Source organism: Ailuropoda melanoleuca, chromosome 2 (genome assembly GCF_002007445.2).
Source record: "Ailuropoda melanoleuca isolate Jingjing chromosome 2, ASM200744v2, whole genome shotgun sequence".
NCBI lineage: Eukaryota > Metazoa > Chordata > Mammalia > Carnivora > Ursidae > Ailuropoda > Ailuropoda melanoleuca.
In genome coordinates, this window is record NC_048219.1 from 131,966,127 (window position 1) to 131,986,532 (window position 20,406).

Consider the following 20,406-nt stretch of genomic DNA (forward strand, 5'->3'; position numbering starts at 1 on the left):
TCCCCATACAGATAAAAATGTAAAGAACATCACACCAAGCAACAAGTTAGACATGTCTATTTTTTCCCTAAGATTTGGCTATAAAAATGTACAGAAAGGCATTTTATATTTCACACAAATGGGGAAATAGCACTTTCCCTATAATAGTTGGAATGAGATTATTGAGCTTGTAGCTGCTATTTCTGACATTTTCCTAAAGTTCCTCTGTTATACTTTGAGTATAGCCTGCTTATAAAAGGAAAAATTGTGCGTGTGCGTGTGCACACATGTGCACAAGGGTGTGTATACGTGCTTTGAATTGGAAGGTACAGATGAGATAGAGGTAGGAGTTACTCATTTCTCTGAGTGTGTTAGATGAGCTATGGAATCAGAAAGGCATGAGATGAAATTCTAGTTCTGACACTTATTAGTTGGGATTTTGGTTAATTCAATTAAATTTTCTTGAGATTTAGTTTCTTCAATTGTAAAAATAATTAATAATATCTACTTCACAGGGTTGTGCTCACAATTAAATGTGATAATGTATATAAATTATCCCATCCATTGTAGCTGTTTGTTTATTTCTGGCTTTTTCTTTTCTTTCCTTTTTTTTTTGTCATACATATTTATTATTCCTGAGGAACTAGTAAGTTCTCTTTGGCTAGGAATTAAGAGATACAACACCCATTGTATTCTCCTTGGTCTCTTTGGTGAATAGAGAATTCACCACTAAGTTTTGTGTACTATTGCCTCAACAGAGTTTAAGAAAACTTTTATTTCCTGTTTCTGACTCGTGTTAAATGTTTTGGCTTACTTGCACTAGGTTTTCATCGTGAGTTGTCTTAAATTCTTTTTGAAAGTAAGCAGTTACTAAATCAATATAAATATGTTCTTGGAATGCCAATTCACTTAGAATTACTCACAAAACCATATAGGGTACATGGGAAAGTTTTTCAACATTATTCTCTTCTCAAATGTTCTTAAGTGTCATCTCCTAGCATTTATCCTATCAGATGTGATACCCATTGGAAAGAATGGCCTCTAGTTGGAGGTACCACAGAGTTTCATGGAGAAGTCTTTGCTGGCCCAGGGAGAAGATACACACATGTTGGCATGAAGAACTTATCTGGATTAAGGAATTCTCCTGTGGTGTTAGCCCTTTACTAACTTTCTTAATTTTCTTTAGTTATTTACATGGATCACTTGAGTAAAAGTCAATGGAAGTTAATATTTAGTAATTGGATCTTTTACTAGCCCGGAGGTTTAAATGTCCTACATTAGTTAGCAGCTTTGGAATCTGGGGTATGCCTAAGTAAAGGGACTTTAAAAGTGGAGTTAAAAGAGTGGGGTTATAGAGAAATAGAGTAAAGAACACTGGAAAGAGGGAGGAGAATGGGGTAGTTTTAAGTATATTCATCCAAGACACGCATTTCCATTGGTCTCAGCTGTGTTGCCTTCTTTACTTCCTACTCATTGTACTTCCTTTTCATCAGGTTTGGTTCCTCTGCTATACTACCGACATGGAACTTCTTAATTTAACAGTCAAATATTAGCATTTTACCAGGTCTAGCAGATCTGGTTGTAAAGAGTAGGTATGTCAAGTACACAGGTACAAACCAAGACACAGCTGGTTTAGTGATTGTTATAACTATTTCCACTACACTCTACACAACCTTCTTGTCAGTCAAGTTCTGAGGCTCTGAGAGTACACAGCACCTTTCACTGTGTGTCTAGAGTCATTATTTATTGGGTTGATTTGATTTCAAAGACCCAAGAGCATCACCCAGAATCAGGTTCATGGCCTGCAGATTATATATTTAATCATATATATACATTTAAACAGATACAATAAATATAAATATATATATATTTAATCAGAATTTTCCACACTTTGCTTTGCATGGACATTTATGGTACACATTTGGACATTTATAATCCTAGTGGTTGTTCAAATGAACCCTCAATATACAGTTAATTTAAGGTGAATGAAAAGCTCCAATTTAACTTTTCTAATATTTGCAGTTATGGGGGATTTTTATTTTTTTAATTTTTATTTATATTTATTTTTTTAAGATTTTATTTATTTATTTGACAGAGATAGAGACCGCCAGCGAGAGAGGGAACACAAGCAGGGGGAGTGGGAGAGAAAGAAGCAGGCTCACAGCGGAGGAACCTGATGTGGGGCTTGATCCCACAAGGCCGGGATCACGCCCTGAGCCGAAGGCAGAGGCTCAACTGCTGTGTCACCCAGGCGCCAGTTATGGGGGATTTTTAAAACTTCCTGACGTTTCAGAAAATTTTTTCAAGGCTGATAAAAATCCCATGTCTTTATTATGGTATAAGGTCCTTGAATATTTTATAAACATAAGGTAACTCTTCTTTACTAGACTTTCTGTGAATAAAACTCTTTGGGACCCTCAACTTTGTAAGACAAATGAGACATTCAGTCTTTTAAGTGAGTTTGAAATGCTTTCTGTGATTGCTAAAAGCAATCAACCCCATAGCTTACTACCAAAGGACCCAAAGTTTAAGGACCCAAAGTTTAACATTCAAAGAAGAATAACCTAACAACTACACAACAAAATAGCAGTATTAAATCAAACTAAATAAAACTCCTGGAAGATGACATACAAAGAAAAAAAAAGAAATAATTAACTATCCTTTAGTAAGCACCTGTCAAACATGATCAGATATTAATTCAGAAGTATTTAACTTTATACCAAACTTCCTTCAAATGTGTATCTGCTGGCATACACGTAGTGGAAAAAATTCTACAATATTGTCAATATTTGCAATTATGCAGTATGTGAATTCAAGTTTTCTCCATACTGAGCAATGAATACAAAATTTAGAAAAGAATGGAGGCTGGGGTTAATGCCTGCAATTTCTGATTTGATATGAGTGTGCTCATAAGAGATTTACTTTTTAATAAGTAGATCCTTAAATTAAACTTATATACTTATGCCAATAAAACAATTATGGTACCTAGTTTTTGTATTGGGGTTTCAATGAAAAATAAGTTTGGCCCAGGTCTATGACAGATTACAATTAAAGAAATGTGTCCTGAGCTTCAGTTAGTGGAGTCTGAGAAGAAGAATATTAATGAATATTAATTAAGATTATTATTATTGTTTTTTATATGAAACTATTGTATCATCCCTCAAGGTGGGGCCTACTTTCTATTGGATTTTGCTCTGGAAATAGTTCTTTTATAATCAATTTTCAATACGATTTTGTCTTTCAACAGTAACTATGTGTCCTGTGGGTAGGGCAGGTGATTTATAGTCCTAAAACCATGATTTTCTTCCCTGCCCAGCAGTTTAAAGTTTATTCTATGAGTCTTCATGTTCCTAGCCCCACCTCATGTGATTAAAGAAAGGCAAAAGTTGCAAGAGAGAAATTTATTTCCTCATTCAACTTTTACCTGGATGCTGATAGATAAGGGTTTTCAAATAAAGTTAAATATTCACAATATATTGACAATAAACTCCTTATTCTTTCCTCACATTTAAGACACATGCCTCAATGCCTGCTGTCTCTTAGCTTGGATTGCAAAATGCTCTTTTATGGTGGGTATACTTTCTAGCTTCTGTTAGACAAAAACAGAGACACCATCTATGGTTTTTGAAACACGCTATTTGCTTTAGAAAGAATCAAAATGTATTTTCTTATAGGTGCCCCCTGTCCAGATAATATTGGAAAGTGGATTTATGTTGTAATGAATGGTTTTTGATTTGTTTCACTTAGTGTAGCTGCAGAGGGGTCATTCCTAAAGGCAGGCTGTAAAGGGCACCATAAGGAAGACAGTCTGAGCATATTAAATGATTCCCCTAAACAGCAAATTAATGATATGAACAAGTTTGGTAACTACAATAACTGACATTAGGAAATTTTCTGAGGAAATTCTCTGGTTCATTAAATACACTTAGATCTTGACAAATTAGGATTAATCAAAACACAAATTAGCACTCCCTATGAAACACTAAACCTCAAGTGTGATTATCAAATAGATGATGCAAGTAATATATTAAATCTTAAGTCTCTGCCCTAGAGTACAGCCTTAATATTTTATAGCATTTTCTGATTCTGATAGAATCATTGTTTGCCATGTGGGCATTCAGCATTCGGTAAATCTTTACCACTTATACGATACCAAACCTTGCTTTTTGTTGTTTCTAGAAGCTAATGTATATCCCAATTTTGCAGTCATCCCAGATCATATTATTGCTATGGTTGTGATTTATCATTAAGGAATAGGAAGCACATGTTTTTCATGTTTCCTTGGGGATTACATGTTTAATACTTCATGTTTAATCACTGATCATGATAGATGAGTTCTTTTAGCAGTTTTAAACATTTAAATATACATAGCCCTAGTCTGAAGCTCAAACTGCTTTGCTATCTGCTTTCTTATTTTACCTTCATGTGGCTAATGCGAATGAGGAATTATTTTATTGTATAGGAAGGGTATCTTATCTGGCCAGAGCGAAGTATTATGCAATCCCTGATGGGGGCCCTTATAAACCTTGAGAAAATTAACTAATTTTCTATGTGTAACTTTTCAACTTTTATCACATGGTTACATCATTCAGAAGCAAATCATGAACAGAACAAAAACTTGCCACACACAGACATGGAAAACAATGTCATAAATCCTGAACTGATTTTGATGCAAGTAAAGATTCCCTGAAAAATGGAACAGTCTTTCCTCCTGCTTCTTCTCCTTGCCTCTCTGGCAGCTCTCACCACCAGGTCACAGCATGATATGTGAAATGTTTCTTTGCTTTCACAAGGACGCTCAAACTTTAAAGTGACCTCAATTAAGTCAGGGCCAAGGGTGAGTTGGAGTGTGGGTAATGATGAGTAGGCAGAGAGGATTTATTGCTTTTACATATATGTCCTTGTTACCCAGACTCTGGAATTTTGCTAATTCAGCAACAGCCTGACTTAAAAAGGTGCATTTATTAGGATTTATTGTATAAGGTCCCAAGGGGAAACAATGGAACCCACTAGGGTTTCTAAAAGTAATAAGAGGAAAGTGGATGCTGAGAAACAATTTCAGGACCTTACCCTCAACCCAACTACTTGAGAGAGGGAGTAAGGGAAGGCATTAACAGAATATAACTATAGTGGGATCTATTGGATGCTTTGCAAATACTTCTTCCCAAGTGGATTGATTGTAACTGACTTGAGGTTGCTCACAAAAAAGAAGGGGGTGCAATCTTCCAGGTAATGAAAAGAATGATTTAAGTACCACTTTGTACTTGACATGTCATCTTGAATTTAAATTTAGTTTTATGTTTCAGAAACATCACTCATGTGATAATATTTTAGAATCAAATATTTTGATTGACTTGTCAACTTTATATAAGGAATAGAGAGTGGTGATTTACCTCATTTTTATATGTGAAAGCTGAAACATAAATGTATTAGGGATTTTATTTGTGGAAGGACTAAGACTTCAAACTTAGTAAAGGATTTATCAACTATCGTGACTTGCCACAGCTGTCCATTTGATTGGATTTCTAAAGTTGCTCCCAATATGTTCCCCATTCATTTAATTTAGCATAAATGTCATTTTCACTTTGTACCAGTTAGGGTATTTGTTCCTCAGAAAGATTAGGGCCAGAGAGCAATTCCAATTGTTTTCTAAAGAAAGCGATGACTGTATCAGCAATTGTATAATTTTTTACAAAATAGGAAAAGCTCTCAAAATAGTAGAAGTTCTCTTCCTCCTGACATACTTCTCTTCTGTAAAATGTGTTGATTCTTGCTACCTCAGCACTCTGAATGTTCCAGATATTGTCCCTGCCCATTTCTACTTCCCATCAACTGAACTTTACATCAACTGTCTATATTCTGAAACCTATTTATGCTGGCTGTTCTTGTTAGTGGAATTATATAATTTAATCATATTTTACTTAAGAGAGTAAAATATGTGTAAAAAGGAGAGCAGATTAGCCCATCCCCATGACAATAAAGCTAAATGTTTTGGAAAATCTTTATAAAAGTTGAGTCATTTTAAACATCACAACTACAGATCGCTTCTACATTAAGTGTAAGGTGCTTAAACATTTATAAAAGTAGAAATGTTATATAATCCATTAACTCTGACTATAATCCAAAAAATTAGAAAAATATTAAAAAGTGACCAGAAAATCAGAAATACATGGAAATTAAGAACCACACTCTATGATAACCTTCTCATCAAAGAAGAAATAATGTAGAAAGCATTAAAGGAGAAAGTGTCATATCAAAACCCATGAAACCACAGAAAAACTTGCACTGAAAGGAGACTTTATAGTCTTAACACCATTATTATTACAGAAGAAAGACTCAAACAATAAAAGACCTTATTACAATGTTAAAAATAATAAGAAAACCCACAGAAATAAAAAAAGGGGAATTAATGAAGGCAGACTCTGGAAATAAAAAGAATAGTAGCAAGTATAAATTCATGCAAAGGCTAGTTCCTTGAACAAAATCCAGTGGAATTTATAAATCTTTCAAAAGCCTGCTATAGGAAAGGAGAGAGAACAAAAATATGCAAGTTTAGGAATGAGAAAGCAGATGTACCTATTGATACAGAAAATACTCAGTGAGTTAGAAGAGTCTTACATGCAATTTTACAACTTTGAAAGCCTAGTTGAAACGGATGAATTCTTCACAAAATATACATTACTGATATTGACCAAAGAAGAAATAGAATACATAATTACCATAGTAGAGTTGGAATGGTGATTAAAGACCTACTATGAAAATATCCACGACCACATGGTTTTACAGATGATTTCTTTCTAACAGTTTAAGAGCATATAAGTGTATACCAATATCATTATAAATAGTTGCAAAATTCTAAATAATTTACTAACCAACAAAATCAATAAAGAATCAGAAACTCTGCAACCAAGTAGGACTGATTTCAGAAATGCAAAGATATTTTAAAAGTATTAGTCTTAATGGTGAAGTTATTTTTATCGAAGTCAGCTATTACTATTCAAACTAGAAATCATAATACACAGTATTTGAAAAGAGAGAACGGATCTATTTCTTTTTGATGTTGATATGACTGCATATCTAGAACATCCAAGAGTAAATCCTCAAGGAAATCCGTCCAAGTGCCCAAACTAAACCAAATTATATTAAACTAAGAAAAAGTCCTATCAAAACAAGATGGGGAATTTGTTAAGGTGGCTGTAAAGAAGATGGTTTCACTCCTTATTATGTATAAGCAGGTAAAAATGGAAATGTGTAATGTATTTCATTTGTTCAACTGACTATGCTACATAAAATTTTAAAATAAATTTAATAACAAATATAAGAGTTTCTAAGAAGAAAATTATAACATTTATTGAGGGAGATTTTATTTTTAAAGATCTAAACCGGTGGTTCTCAATCCTGGCTACATACTAGAATAGACTTATAAAAATACTGATGCTCAGATTTCACTATAAGCAATTCTGATTTAATTGTTGTAGAGTTGATTTGAAAGCGCTGAAATTTGTTTAATGCATTTCAGATGATTTTAATGTGCTGCAAGTGTGAGAACTTAATATTTAAATTCCAAAGCTATGTGAAAATCAATGTAAAATTCATAGGACGGAAAGAGATAGCAGCAGGCTTACAGTCCATTCTCTATCTTTTCTGAGGAACACCTGGAAAGAAAAGTGACCAGCCAATGACAAAATAGTAGTGACCTGCTTCTGGCAAACACCCTAAGGGTGTGGGGTACTTCCTATCTATGGAATGTTTTTAGTAGGATTCACATAATATAAATTGCTTAGGATGAACATCAATAGATTATAAGATTACAAGACATGGCTTTCTGGAAAATGTCATGTAGGCTATGTAACTTCCAGACTATAAAATGTAGAAGTTTAGTGACCAAAAGAGTTTCATTTTGCTTAAGTGTTATGCCATTACATACACTGTTTAGGACCTCCTATGTTACACTGAGCCAGAACACATACTAATATGATAAGGAAGGATCACCATGTTTTGCTTATGCCCCATGATTACATACATTCTTGAAATTGTTGGTAAATCTTGATATTGGTTACAATTTCTGACTCTCGTTAGCCAGAGTTGACAATCTGATCTTTGGGTTATCTCAAAAGCCAACATGGAGTTTGTTGTAATTGAATAAAAATAGTCATATATCTTATCTGGAAGAATAAGCACTCTCAAGTAACTAGGGAAATAAGAAAGACAAGATTAGTTAGGGTTGACCTACTTTGTCAGATATTAAAGCACGTTATCAAGCCACTAAGAACAAATCATTATTATATTGCCATAAGAATGAACTAATACAGACCATTTGACAGTAAAGGTATGTACACCAATTATATCTGACAATTTAATGTATAAATAAGGTGGTATTTGAAATCAATAGAAAAAGAATGACTTACTTATATTCTACCAGTACTACCTTCTACTCATGTAAAGAAAATAATTTACAAAACTGCATTTCAAACAGAACACAGAATTTTCTTTCTAATTACACAACAAAATTTATAAGAAAACCTAGGAAACTACTTGTATAATCCATACGTTTAGCAGGAACTTTGAAAATCAGGACAAGATCTCTGAACTATATAAGAAAAGTTGACTAATTGGACCATATCTAAAAAAAAAAAAACCCAAACTTTTAAATCCTAAAGATATTTTTAACAAAACCAACATGTTGAAAAGATATTGGAAACAAATTACAATACAGATGACAAATAAAGCATTAGTATCTGTAATTCATGAAGATTTCTTATAAAATGATAAGAAAAAGGTAACCAAAAACTATGCAAAAATGCTACTATATATAGGTAATTTATAGAGGAAACATCCTGATTAACCGTATCTGCTTTATTAGAATGCTCTGACCTCACTGCTTGGTGTCTGCTATTCAATATTAAGCACTGGTCATAGACAAAGCAGACAAAATTAGAGTTAGATTCTGGGTTAAATCTCCCATCTTAGAAAACACGACTAATGACCCAGTTTCTGGGCATTCTCATAGTTAGAACAAGTGAGGGCTAGAAATGGAACTCCATGATTCAAACACAATAATTATACCGATGTGGAGCCCAAGATGCAAACAAAAAGAGGATTTTTGTTTTTGTTTTTTTTTTTTGTTTTGTTTTTTTAGGAATATCTGCTACGAAAGAGGCAATGAGTAATTCTTTTTTCCATTCATACTCATCCCCATGGATAGCAATATGTATAAGCCAAGAAAAACAATTAAAATATATGTAAATTCCCTGAATAATGCGGCCTTAAGTCTGTAAGAGCAATTGGCATGGATGAACTTACTTTTGCTTATTTTCACCCTTAAAAAATGATTTAAAAACTCTGACATACTGGGTGGAATATTGACATATCCATTTCAATATAAATATCCAGGCCCCTGCAATGTCTCAGGTAATTCTTCCATTAAAGAAAATATTGGACTTTTATTTTGGGAGAAATTGTGAAAGGCTTGATTTGATTAAGTTTGATAAATGCTGAGTTACTCTAATATCTGAATTAAAGGGATTTAAAGTCATGTTTACAAAGAGTATTTTAAAACTGAGTTTTGATGACTCTGTATTTTTACAAAGAGTATTTTAAAACTGAGTTTTGACGACTCTCTGCATTTTTATTATTGGTTAAGCCTCTGTGGAATATTAAGTGATCTTAAAATTGAATTGAGTTTAAATTACTCCTGCGTTTCTACAACTCCAAAGAAAGTATCTGAAAACATGTCACATTCTCCAGCATGAAAAATTGCCCTCTCGAGTCCTGTTTGAATAGTACCATTATTTTAAAGAGTTAAAAAGTTATTTGAGACATCATTTCCACTATCCTACTACTGGACGAGGAACGTTATTAATGAATGAAGAAACTACAGTATGTTCATTGCCTCAGTGTGCTCTGTCTGCAATGACTGTTTTTCATGTGTCAAGCCTGAGGTCATGCTGTCATTTCTCTTGGCTCAGGAACCACTAGAGATAAGATCTTACTGTTAACAACTCCCTTTGTGTAGAAGCAGCATGGTGTCTGCTGTAAATAAGTCCTTCTTGATGATGGTTGGAGACCAGGATGAAGTGACCACAATCATTTGTGAAACACGATTGAGCACATACCATTTGTGACCAGAAAATACCAGATGCCTGTCTTAAGCTTGTTAGTGTTCATGTTAGGGGGCTCCAGATCGTATTTCTTGTTCTCTGTGGTATTTTTGAGACTTCAGAGTGAATATCTTGGTGAAAAATAGGAAGGACGTGTGCCTTGTCCTTTCTTAGGCACCTGTTGTCCAGGTACTGGCTACAGTGGGAGGTATGCATGCTAGGAGGAGATTCCTTGCTAGTGCAAAATTTTACTCCCTACATAATTTCTGTAGAGCCAGGCAGCTCCTGTTAAATAATCAACATGCCTATAAAAACATCTTTTAAAGTACATTGTAGACAACTACTTTAATTCAACTCTTAAAGGTAAGTAGGTATTTCTTTACAGAAAACTAAAAGATATCACCAGTCCTAAGGACCATTATCATTTAAATGCAGCTTTTTGCCAGTCTCCATGCCCTATTTTTAAATGTGTGAATTTATTTGCTAGGCTGTGCAGAGAAGCAGCATGTCTTTCAAAGTTTGGCAATATTTTCAATGCTTTTTGCGCATTGACTGCTGATTCCGAACCTATGCTTTTTTGTCAAAATATTACTGGTCAAACAAAAAATAATCAAGCATTTTACAGGCTCACCAATGTAAAAATTGTGTCTTGCTATTGTTATCTTTCAAGGTAAGTGATTTTGTTTTCTGAAGAATTCTTAGAAACAGAATCCTTGCCTACTAGAAGAACAAATATGAGGGCACCATATTTTTAATCATTTTATTAAACTTTATGACTTCATTGACTATATTTATCAACTTGACTATATAAAAGATCATTAGGAAAAGTTAAGGGGGGGATAAAAACAATATGGTGAAGACAAGCCATGCTATTTTGTATATTTTGTATATTTTGCAGGTTTAATGTCACAATGATTATTTTTATATGAGTTGCTGACTGAAAGAGCTCAGGCCTTTCACTATGGTGTATCAAAATAGTCTGTGAGTGAAGGAGATTTGAATGTAAAGGTCTGGCATAGATGAAGTCATTTCGGTAAGTGTAGAGAATGGGTATAACAAGGTTTTTGTTGGTATAGAGTTAGATTGTGAATGAAGATATAATCAATGTTAGTAGTTAGTAGTTGAGTAGATAGTAGCTAGTAGTAAGTAGTGGTAGTAGCAGGTAGTTAATAGCTAGTAGTTAAGGTCAGTAGTTAGAGTTAGCAAGGGTACTCTGACGGTCACAGAGGAGCTAGAAAAGAGCCTTGGAAGGAAAGGAAATCAGAGTTTTCACTTAGATGCTTCTTAGACATCATATCAACTCCAAAAAGTTAGAATTTCTATTAAACAATATGCCATTATTTATTAATTTAATTTCCATTATGATTGGCTTTGTTTGTTGGGGGCATTACAAATGAATGCTTTGTCACTGAGAGTTCCACTGTGGTTCTAAGCATTTTTAGCCTACTAGGTTGACTCTTGATTGAAATCTCTAAAAATTCTCCCCTTCTTCAGTTCTTCTCTTATTTTATACCTCCTCCCTTCTGAGGACTTAATCCTTCTCTGCTTAACCGAGGAGACTGGACCATGCAGTGCTAGTGCCATTGAGTTTTCGCCTTTATACCTCAAAGACAGTGCCTTTGCCCTTTCTCTTTTCATTCCTACCTGTTTTTAAGGAAAACTTGTCTATCTACCCTGCTGAAACATTCATCCATTCCTCTTCCTAGGTTCTTATTCCAACACCTTTCTATGTCTGTTTTTCAAAATTTTCTCCATTAATGCCTCAGGATAAAAAAGAATTGTCAGTCATTCCTTTTCTTCCTAAAATAAATTAAACAAAGTTGTTTCTGGACTACCTGCCTTAATTCTTCCCTGTGGTTCTCCACATATGATCCTCTATTCTTGTTCTAGATTTTATCTGAAATGATCCTCTTCTGTTCTCTGCCATCAACAATTCATCATCAAAGAAAACTAGAAGCCCACCCAGAAAGCCAAAGAGTAGGCAAGAGATAGGTTAGAATCTCCATCCTCAAGCAGAAAAACTACCATAATAATTGTTCTATACATTTAGCATATCTGAGTTCTGGTTTTAAACACATTTGACAATGACAAGTGTAATGAAATTGCAGAGAGGTTAAGTGACTTGTCCAAGATTAGTGGCAAATGGAGAGCTAGTGTTTAGGTCTTCTGAATTTCTATTCCTAGTTTGTTTTATATTATTAGCCATTACTGAAATTTTTAAGGTAAGAAATGAAATTCTTCATTAAGTGTTCATAAAGTTTTTTCTTCCATGTCAATATATTCTTAAATTCTGAAGTAGTTTCTGTCATAAATGATTTATTTCTCTCATTCAAAATTATGTATAGAGCATGGTTTGGGGGCTCTTCTTCATTCAATCCAGGCTCTTGTATGTGATATGAAGAAACTTGCCTCTACACTGACATGGAAGATGATTTCCAGTTCTTGCCCATGTTGTAACTAAAATCAATGTTGGATAGGAGAAAGTATCTCCTTTTCCCCTAATTAGTCAAATTTGGGGGAGAAGCAAGTTGCCAGAACTGACCTATAGACATTTTTGAGATAATTTTCATTATTCCTAAGCCTGACATCCGATACAAAGAACACTTTCCTTTCTCTAACTGCATTCCCCTGACCCTTTTCCTTTTGTACTTGGAACCATTTCGTTCAATTGAAAGGGAGCTCATAAATGTCCCCTGAATGCTTTTGGTTCTGGAACATTCTGGCAATAGCTATTTCAAAAAAAAGCAAAAAATATAGGGAATAAGAAATATGGCTGCACATTTTAGATAGATTATTTTCTATGTTTTGAGATCTCAAGGAATCAAATGTTTTGGGTTATGAAAAATAACTGAGTCAATTAATACAGTGTGATTGGAAAGCTTGTACCTCATTTTGACATGGCTGAACAGTAAAAAAAAAATGACCTGAAATGTTTCATGAGAAATTATATTTAAGGTTATACTTAAACAAAATAATATGAAATGGTGGTGTAAAATACAACAGTTTGATGTACTTTTATGTATCACAATACATAAATTAAAATCACTTTAAATTATTACTAAATTACTATTTAGTTAACAATAAATTAATAAGACACAGGGATTATAGCAATGTGGTTTGGAGGTAAAAAAAAATCCACTTTGATTTCTTCTTTTTTTAAATCTTTCAGTAGTCTAAGAGTACAGTTGCTTTTCTCTAACTTTTTTTTGTACATTGTGCTTAATAAACAAGCATCTTCCATTTGCTGAGTTTTCAGTTATCTTGCACTTTGATTTTTTACTCACTTTGTAGTCACAAGATGAGAAATGTAGACACTGTGTACAAACAAGAAGTTCATGCAAAGTCAAGCTCTCAAAACCACATGCAAGACTCAGTGGCACATGGTTTAGAGCTCACACACTCCAGGATCATGTAATACAGGCATGCAGATGGGAGGAAAGAAAAGCACCTACATCATGAAAATAGAGGATGATGAAAGAGAATGACATTTCTTTATGACAATTATCTAATGCAAACCGTATACCCATAACCTTTACCAGATTGGAGGAAGGAGCAGATAAGTGCCTTTTTGTGGGGGAGGGGGAAACTGTATATAAATATTACTAGAGGTCAAGTTGCTGTTAAAGTTAAGGATTTCTATTCTGTACTTGGCCTCTTCCAGGTTTTCTTCCCCAGTTCCTTGCTTTGTTTTTCCTCTGCTACATCATGCAATAAAGATCAGAACTAACATTGGAAATCACTTAACAAGCTCTAAACCTGACATAACAAGGGTGTTCTCCACAATTTACACGAGAATTAAATTGGATATAAATACCTCCTGTTCTTACCGGTGGGTGTTGTGATTCCATGTATTAAGGTGTGAAGCAGACAGGAAAGAGATAAATCTTTCATAAGTACATTGTAAATAGGCAAGTGGTATATAAACCATATTCATAGGTAATAGAGTCAAACAATGAAAGGTAAATAGTTGTCAAAAAATAGACTTTATCACAAAATGGTCACGAAACTAGTTATATGGAGAGGGGAAGTACAATAAATAATTGTTGATCACTGTTACTGAAATAATCTGGCAGTACGGAACAACAAAATTGAGTGACACGTGTTTTGATTAAAAATTCTTGACACTGCTTCAGCCAACCCAGCATTAGAGAATCCCCAATAGTTTCTGATGCTGATATCTTTGTTCAACAATAATACAGATGGAAATATATCAAGTGATCTATTTGTAGGTGCTTTCTTATGAGATAAAAGTGTTATCTTAGTGATATCAATTTATCAAATGAATTTTCACAAGTAACTTTGGGATAGTTAGAAATAACACATGGAATTCAGTCATGCTTTTATATGAAATGTGCTAACTGATTAGCTTTTCAAATTACAATTTTTATAATGGCATGTCCTTACTTCTCAGTCAAATAAATCACACACAGCTTTGATAAACTTATCCTTATATGGCTTTCAAGTTGGGAAATATTTGCAATGCCTTCTGTCCTTTGACTTCTAATTTTGAACTTTTCCTTTTTTATTAAAATATTACTGGTCAAATAAAAAATGTCAATCTAAATTGGATAGGTTCACTTATGTAAAAATTGCATTATGCTGTTCATGTCATTAAATGTGAGTGGTTTTATTTTCTGAAGAATTCTTAGAAACAAGGTCCTTGCCCAGTGGAGGAGTTGATAGATGGGAAGACATCATATTTTTAATCTTCTTAATAGGTCTGTGATACACCATAGAATTTGGGTGTGTCACATAATCTATCTTTAGGAATCAGTCTCTACAGCTAAACAGGTCAAAAAAATGTGTGCAATTCACCTAATAATAAAAAGTGCTCTTTAGACCATGGTCATGTTATTAATTATGTTGATTTTTAAGAACTGATAGAAGTGGGAAGAATTATGAAAAGTGATTGTTGATATTGAATTTGCTTGAAAGTTTTGAAGAATTCCATATTTCCCCTTTGAAAGGAAAGATGCATTAAACCAGGTAGAGTAAGAGGGCACATAGTTAATTGTTGTAAATATAGAAAAAGTTCTTTAACGGAAACATGAAACTTCCTATCATGAAATGTTTATGGCATGCTTAAGCTCCCTAACCTCTCCCACAAATCCTCAAAGTGTCCTGTTTTTTTGTTTTGTTTTTTTAAGGAATGTTAACTTTGGATTTCTGTTTAGAGGTATCATAGTGGTTGTTACTGTTTACTTGTCTAATCTTAATGCACACGGGTCCAACTATTTTCTGGGGTGCTGGCAGCTAGGACTGTGGTGGAAGCCCAAGTCCTATGTTAGCAATATTCTCTCTAACTGGAAGTGGGAACTCTACTACACACAGTTATATCAGTTTGCATCATGTTATAATGCCTTTGCCACACAATATAACTAGATATAGCACCATGCAATGCCATGAATTGAGAATGAGACACTATCTCCAGGGGAGGAAATAAACATCCGAGAGGAAAACAAAAGCAAGGGGTTCAAAGCTGGTGAGACTGGCTTTCCCATTTGGACTGTAGCTATAATGCCTGAGGTACTTGCATTTTGGAAAACAGAAATACATACCATGTTCATGTCAATGCCATTGGTGTACGTCCACGCGTGCTGAAAATATTCTTCAAGCCGTTGCCTCAAAGGGTTGGGGATTTGGTGAAAGCGAATGAACTCTTTCACTCGAAGCATTTGCATGTGGTACCTGGCAGTTCCCGAGTATAGTCTTTGGATAATCGCAGATACATTCCCAAAAATGCTTGCATACATTAGTGCTGGATTGGATAAAAAACAAAGTTATGGGGGAAGCTGCACTTGGGCATTATCATATCTTGTGAGAATCTCAAGTATGTAGATTTTTTTTTTTTAAAGATTTTATTTATTTATCTGACAGAGATAGAGACAGCCAGCGAGAGAGGGAACACAAGCAGGGGGAGTGGGAGAGGAAGAAGCAGGCTCATAGCAGAAGAGCCTGATGTGGGGCTCGATCCCATAACGCCGGGATCACGCCCTGAGCCGAAGGCAGACGCTTAACCGCTGTGCCACCCAGGCGCCCCTCAAGTATGTAGATTTTTTATTATCTCAAACCAGTTGTAAGGATTTACCACTGGCCCATGGGGAAAAAATAAGTTAAGCCTATACTGTTGTAAATTTTATAATTTTGATGACAAATCTAGAGAGGAAAAGTCTCCAAATTCACCATGGATTCTAAATTAAAAGATAAACTCAGATTGTTTATAATATCAGCCTATGATCTGGAGTATTGACTAGAGATAAAATTGCCTTTAGTAGAACAAACATTTTCTTTGTAATGTAATAAGGATATATGTCATAGGTTTACTATAGATATGTTTTCTGGAACTGTAGTTAAAATGTTAATTTTTAAATTGTGATATCTCTGCCTCTTGGCCTCAAACCCAGCCTTTTAATATTAAAAATCTATTATAAATCTTTTTTGAATACTTTGGTTTTGCTAAGGAATGATAAATTGTTTTAAGGAACTCGTAATTTCCTTAGAGTATTTGTATACAATTTTTTAATCTTTTAAAATTAATTTTTACAGTATTTTTACATGAGAAATAGATATCACTGGCTTAGGGTATGAGGATATAATTTTATTTTTGTAGAAAAAAGCAGGATACACCGTTGACTACCCTTTTAAGTGGCTTCTGAGCTAAATCTTTATGATTTAACATAAATTTTTTGAGTATCTTCTCTTTCCTTTTATGTTTGTATTCAGTTTCTAGTAATTTTAAAAAAGTGCTATATTCTGTGCAGAAAGTCAAATCATGGGGCACCTGGGTGGCTCAGTCTGTTAAGTGTCTGCCTTCAGCTCAGGTCAGGATCCCAGGGTCCTGGGATCGAGCCCAGCATGGGGCTCCCTGCTCAACAGGGAGCCTGCTTTTCCCTCTACCTGCCACTTCCCCTGCTTGTACTCTCTGTCTGTCAAATAAATAAATAAAATTGTAAAAAAAAAAAAAAGGTCAAATCATGATACATGGTCTGTATTTTGATCTTTGGCTGTGTGTCAGAACCTTAGAAAGTAGCATGTGTTTAAGACACTGGAACTTCTCTATCCTGAGCAGGTGGCAAAAAATGAACACTTTAAATTGTTTGATTCAACTGTATTCAACCAACAAATCCACCCCCTACCCCACACACTTTACAAACCATTTCTTTTCTTTTCTTTTCTTTTCTTTTCTTTTCTTTTCTTTTCTTTTCTTTTCTTTTCTTTTAAATTTTGTTTATTTATTTGACAAAGAGAGAGACAGCCAGCGAGAGAGGGAACACAAGTAGGGGGAGTGGGAGAGGAAGAAGCAGGCTCCCAGCAGAGCAGGGAGCCCCATGTGGGGCTCGACCCCAGGGTCCTGGGATCACGCCCTGAGCCGAAGGCAGACGCTTAACAACTGAGCCACCCAGGTGCCCCTACAAACCATTTCTTCTGTAAACCACTTAATCATTTTTGAAGTAGATTTTGGTCAGATTCAGGTTAAGTATTTTAAAACAATTTATCTTCTTGGTTATTTGCTTTCTTTTCCATCGTATCTTTGTCTCTTGGTTAGTATGGTCCTTATTTACCATAGATATCCCAAGTAGGAGAATGTCACAGAAAAAGGAGTGGCCCTCTTGTTTTTATTTATTTAAAAGGATGAGAGCTGGGGAGATCTATAATGAGCCTGAATTGGGATGTGTGAACGACAATAATTCTCAGTAAGGTAGACAAGCTGTTGAGGTTGGACTTGGACCTTCTACAGAAAAAAGACTGGAGCCTAATTTGAGTAAATGAAGAGTTGATTAAGAAGAGAGTTAGCTGTCTATGGCCATACCACCCTGAAAGTGCCCGATCTCATCTGATCTTGGAAGAAGAGAGTTAGCAATACATGCCTGAACAGATTCTTGTGATTCAAGGAGAGTCGTGTGAGAAGTGTATTTTACTCTTCCTAATTGTAGTGTTGGAAATATTTATGTATGCTGTTATGTCTCCAAAGTATTTATCATTTTTTTCAGGAAATAGTTGTTAGTACAGATTAAGTTCAGTTGATTTAATCAGAGGGCACATAATCAATGCCAGTTCTTTTACCTAAACCGTATAATCACTTGAAGGAGAGTCAGGGAAAACCTTATTTTGTTTGTAATAAATACTACGGTTTTATTTCCATATTGTGGTTTTATCTCCATACTGCCATAAAAATGAATCAAAACATTAGTTTGGGTCATAAACAGGTATTTCCACTTGTTGACAAGAGGGCAAAATCTAGATTATAAGCATATAGTTGAATACATGAATAACATGTATTTCTCTTAGGAAATTCTATGTGATGGTTTTTTAAATTATAATGAAGGCATGAATTATTCTTTCTAATTTTTTAGGAGCAACTGTAGCTAAAAGCTGTAAGCAAGAGAGAAGCACAGCATAATCATATTCTTTATATATCATTTAGTTAATGCCCATCAATTGGCATAAAATATGAGTCAAAAGCAAGATGGCAGACTATATAAGGACATTTCTCTCCTCAACTCAATATTTTACTTAGCTTTCCTCAACAGTGTTCTAATTTTATCAAATGGTTTGTTTTAGGTTTAGATAATATAGAAATAAAGCAGGTATCTCCTAAAATTTCCTTCAGCGCACCACACCCAAAATCTGATATGCTAACCAAACTAATAAATTTAGTTGGTCATTAGGCACTAACTGAAATGTGCCAGCAGAACAAATACGCTTGTTTTCTACCTATTACACAAACTTTTAAGAAGTTTTAACTTAAAAATTTAGATGTTATAATTAATGTAATTTACATATAATAAAATAAACCCATCTTAATTGTACAGATCAATTAATTTTGACAAACATATACGCTGCTATAAACACAATAATATATAGAACATTTCCATCACCCCAAAATATTCCCTTGTGTTCGTTGGCTGCCTACACACTCACTTTAGAACCTAGACAACCACTGCACTCTGATGTATGTCATTACAGATTAGTTTGCATTTCCTAGGTTTTCATTTGTGTCTGACTTATTTTGTTCAACATGTCTTTGAAATTAATTCTGTTGTTGCATGTATCAGTAATTTGTTCTTTATTTTTCACTCTAGTTTGCATTCCATGGCTCTACCAGTTTATCTCCTCTGTTGACACAAATCTCACTGTTTCTAGTTTTTGGCTATTATGAGTAAAACTGCCATGAACATCTATGTACAAATCTTTGTGTGTGCACATATTTCCATTTCCCTTTAAACACCTAGGAGTGGAATTGTGTGGTATGTATAACTTTATAAGAAACTACTAGACTGTTTCTCAAACTTGTGTCAATTTATACTCCCTCCAGCAATTATGACAATATCAATTGTTCCCAACTTAACAGCTGGTATTGGCAGGCTTTCATTTTAACCTTGTCGTGGGCATGTAATATCTCATTAGAGTTTTAATTTGCATTTCCTGATGACTAATGACATCTTTTCCTGTACTTATTGGCCATTTATGTATCTTGAAATGTCTGTTTAAATTTTTTTTAAATTGTCTTTTATTAAAATTGTAGGAAATTCTTAATATATTCTAGATACAAGTCTTTTTTTTTAGATCTAAGTATTGAGAATATTTTCTTCTAGTTTATTATTTGCTTATTCTTTTTCTTAACAGTGTCCTTAGGAAAGTTAAATTTACTAATTCTGATGAAATCCAATTTATCAATTTTCATTGTATGGCTCAGGATTTTTTTGTTTCAGTTTCGGTAATTTGTATCATTCAAAGAACTTTCCTATCACATCTAAATTGTCATACTTATTATAATAAAGTAACTCATAATGTTATTTTATTATTCTTTTAATATCTTTGTAATGGGTAGTAATATCTCTCCTTTCATATAAGACATTGATAACTTATGTTTTCTGTGTCATTAGTCTAATTGGAAGTTTATCAATTTTATTGGTCTTTTAAAGGGCCAGAATATACTCCCATTAATTTTCTCTAATGTTTGTATTTCTATTTTATTAACTTTTGCTTTTATCTATGCTATTTCTTCTACTTACATGTTTATTTGCTTGTCTTAAAATAGAAGCTTAGATCTTTGATTTTAGACCTTTTTTTTAAATAAAAATACTTAACACTACACATTTCTCTCTAAGCACAGTTTTAGCTGTCTCTTACAAATTTTGATACATTTTATTTTCATTTTCATTCAGTTGAACTATTTTTTAATTTTCCATGTGATTTTTTTCTTTGAACTATAGGTTATTTGGAAGTGTATTACCTACTTTCTTTCCAAATATCTGTATCTATCACTCTTTCCTTTCTTCCCTTCCCCTTCCCCTTCCCCTTCCCCTCCCCCTCCCCTCCCCTC

At 34.0% G+C, this 20,406-nt stretch overlaps 1 protein-coding gene across 7 annotated transcripts in view; it reads right to left on the reverse strand.

Moving 5' to 3' along the window:
- Positions 1-20,406, reverse strand: part of KCNH7 (potassium voltage-gated channel subfamily H member 7) — a 459,439-nt gene that overhangs the window by 32,275 nt on the left and 406,758 nt on the right. For all 7 annotated transcript variants that reach the window (XM_034654655.1, XM_034654653.1, XM_034654651.1 and 4 more), the window contains one exon: positions 15,638-15,837. In XM_034654655.1, coding sequence (XP_034510546.1) covers positions 15,638-15,837 — 200 coding nt within the window. The remainder of the gene's footprint in view (positions 1-15,637; positions 15,838-20,406) is intronic.